Below are 2,462 nucleotides of genomic sequence, written 5' to 3' on the forward strand. Positions count from 1 at the left end.
AATTCATGATTATACTTTTAGTAAAGTGAAAAAAAAATGACTCAGTGTAAAGTATTTTATATCAGAAGAATTTATTCTTAAGAAATTGGCAATTTACATATATTTCACATTTTTGAGTCAATATTGGAGAGTCAAAAAATGACAAAATAAAAACTATTCATGACAGAGAACAGAAGTATAGAGAAGTTGAAATCAAAGAAAAGTAAATACCAAGCAGTCAATTGAAGAAACAATTGCTAGAATCACAAAACAATCAAAGAGTCAAAATACTTGGCTCTGAGGCTTTCAGCCCAGGTATCATGGACATTTCTTCAGCCCAAGAGAAAATGGACCTTTTATAAAACTTTCCATCCCAAAGAATCTTTTCAGAGCCCTCTTTATGTCTTTATTTCTCAAACTGTAGATAAAGGGGTTCAGCATGGGTGTGACCACAGTGTACATCACCGAGCCTGTTGCACTTGAGTGGGAGCTGTGGGTAGCAGCAGAGCTAAGGTACACTCCTAAGCCAGAAAAATAAAATAAGGAGACAATGGAGAGATGAGACACACAGGTTGAAAATGCTTTATACTTTCCATGGGCTGATGAGATTCCACAGATAGAGGACACTATCTTTGAGTAAGAGTAAAGAATACCAGTCAGGGGACCACCACCCATAATCACAGCTTCAAAACACAGCGTTGTGTCATTGAGGAAAGTGTCATAACAGGCAAGTTGGACAAGCTGTTTGGTTTCACAGAAAAAGTGGTGTATTTCCAAGTCTGAGCAGAAGGACAAATGCAACACCATTAAGCTGTGTAACAATGAGTACACTGCACTTATTATCCAGGACGCCAGAACCAGACATCCACAGAGCCATGGGTTCATGATGACTGTGTAGTGCAAAGGGTGGCAGATGGCCACATAACGATCATAGGCCATCACAGCCAGGAGGAAGTCATCTAATGCTCCAAAGAGAATGTAAAAATACATCTGAGTGATGCAGCCTTCATAGGTTATGACTTGGCTCTGCATCTGGACGTTCCATAGCATCTTTGGGATGGTGGTGGAGATGAAGCAGATGTCTACAAAGGACAGGTTGGAGAGGAAGAAGTACATGGGGGTGTGGAGGTGGGAGTCTGAGCTGACAGCCAGGATGATAAGTAGGTTTCCAAACACAGTGATCAGGTACATGAAGAGGAAAAGTCCAAATATGAGGGGTTGTAGTTCTATTTCTTCTGCAAGTCCCAGAAGAAGAAATTTTGAAATTTTTGTATTGTTCCTTGGTTCCATGTGGTGGAAGTGACTATTGGGAAAAAGAAAATACCAAGAATAATTTTCACTTGAACAGGCATAATTTACATAACTGAACTACTATAATTTCTATTTTGCTGGCAAGAAGTTGATGTTAAGATGATATATATAGATAAATTGTCCTTGAGGGTATACCCCATTTCACCTGTTATTAAAATTTTTTGTCCTATTCACAGTATATTTTTAAATAGTTCATGTATTGGGTGGGCCAAAAGATTTGCTCATTGTTTTTTTTCCTGTAAGATGGATCTAGTAGCACTCATTTGTCTTTAACGTCATTTGAAACAATTGTGTTCGATTATATTGTGACAGATATCATATCAGCATGCATTAGAAAAACATCAAAACTGGTGAATTTTTGTGTAGCTATTTTAATATTGAAGATGGAAGAGAAATGCAACATTCTCAGAATTCTATTCTTTATTATTTCAAGAACGGTAAAAACGCAACGACAAAAGGTTAAAAAAAACCGACAAAAAAGATTTGTGAAATGTATGGAAAAGATGATGTGACTGATCAAGCATGTCAAAAGAGGTCTACAAAGTTTCATGCTGGAGATTTCTCAGTGTACAATGCACCTTGGACAAGAATACCAGTTGAACTTGATAACAGTAAAATCAAGATGTTCACTGAGAACAGCCAACATTACACCAAGAAGGAGAGAGTTAATAAACTCAAAATATCCAAATCAAGTGTTGACAATCATTAGCTTGGTTTTGTTAATCACTTTGATGTTTGTTAATCACATAAGTGAAAGTTGTTCAGTCGTGTCCAGCTCTGTGCAACCCCATGGGCTATACAGTCCATGGAATTCTCCAGGCCAGAATACTAGAGTGGGCAGCCTTTCCTGTCTCCCGTGGGTCTTCTCAACCCAGGGATCAAACCCAGGTCTCCCACATAGAGGGCAGATTCTTTACCAGCTGTGAAACAAGGGAAGCCCTTATCACATAAGTTAAGCAAAAAAAAAAAAAAGAAAGAAAAAAGAAAATCCTTTTTGATCACATTTCCACATGTGACTCTACTTAAATGTAATGAAAACATTCTATTTTTGAAACAAAATGTGATGGGCAATGGAAAGAGTACTGCACAATAATGTGGAATGGAAGAGCTCATGGGCCAAGCAAAATTAACCCACCACCAGCCATCAAAGAAGGTGATGCTGTGTATATGGT

General features: G+C 37.9%; 1 protein-coding gene across 1 annotated transcript; it reads right to left on the reverse strand.

Moving 5' to 3' along the window:
• Positions 1–297: 297 nt before the first annotated feature.
• Positions 298–1,269, reverse strand: LOC139183950 (olfactory receptor 7A17-like). The gene has a single exon (XM_070792252.1). The coding sequence runs from the start codon at positions 1,267–1,269 to the stop codon at positions 298–300; it is 972 nt and encodes a 323-aa protein (XP_070648353.1).
• Between the last annotated feature and the right edge of the window lie 1,193 nt (positions 1,270–2,462).

This window comes from Bos indicus, chromosome 7 (assembly GCF_029378745.1).
Source record: "Bos indicus isolate NIAB-ARS_2022 breed Sahiwal x Tharparkar chromosome 7, NIAB-ARS_B.indTharparkar_mat_pri_1.0, whole genome shotgun sequence".
Lineage (NCBI taxonomy): Eukaryota > Metazoa > Chordata > Mammalia > Artiodactyla > Bovidae > Bos > Bos indicus.

What these genes read in the sequence shown, in the direction of transcription:
- LOC139183950 (XM_070792252.1), bottom strand. Translation starts at nt 1,269, where the DNA reads ATGGAACCAAGGAACAATACAAAAATTTCAAAATTTCTTCTTCTGGGA.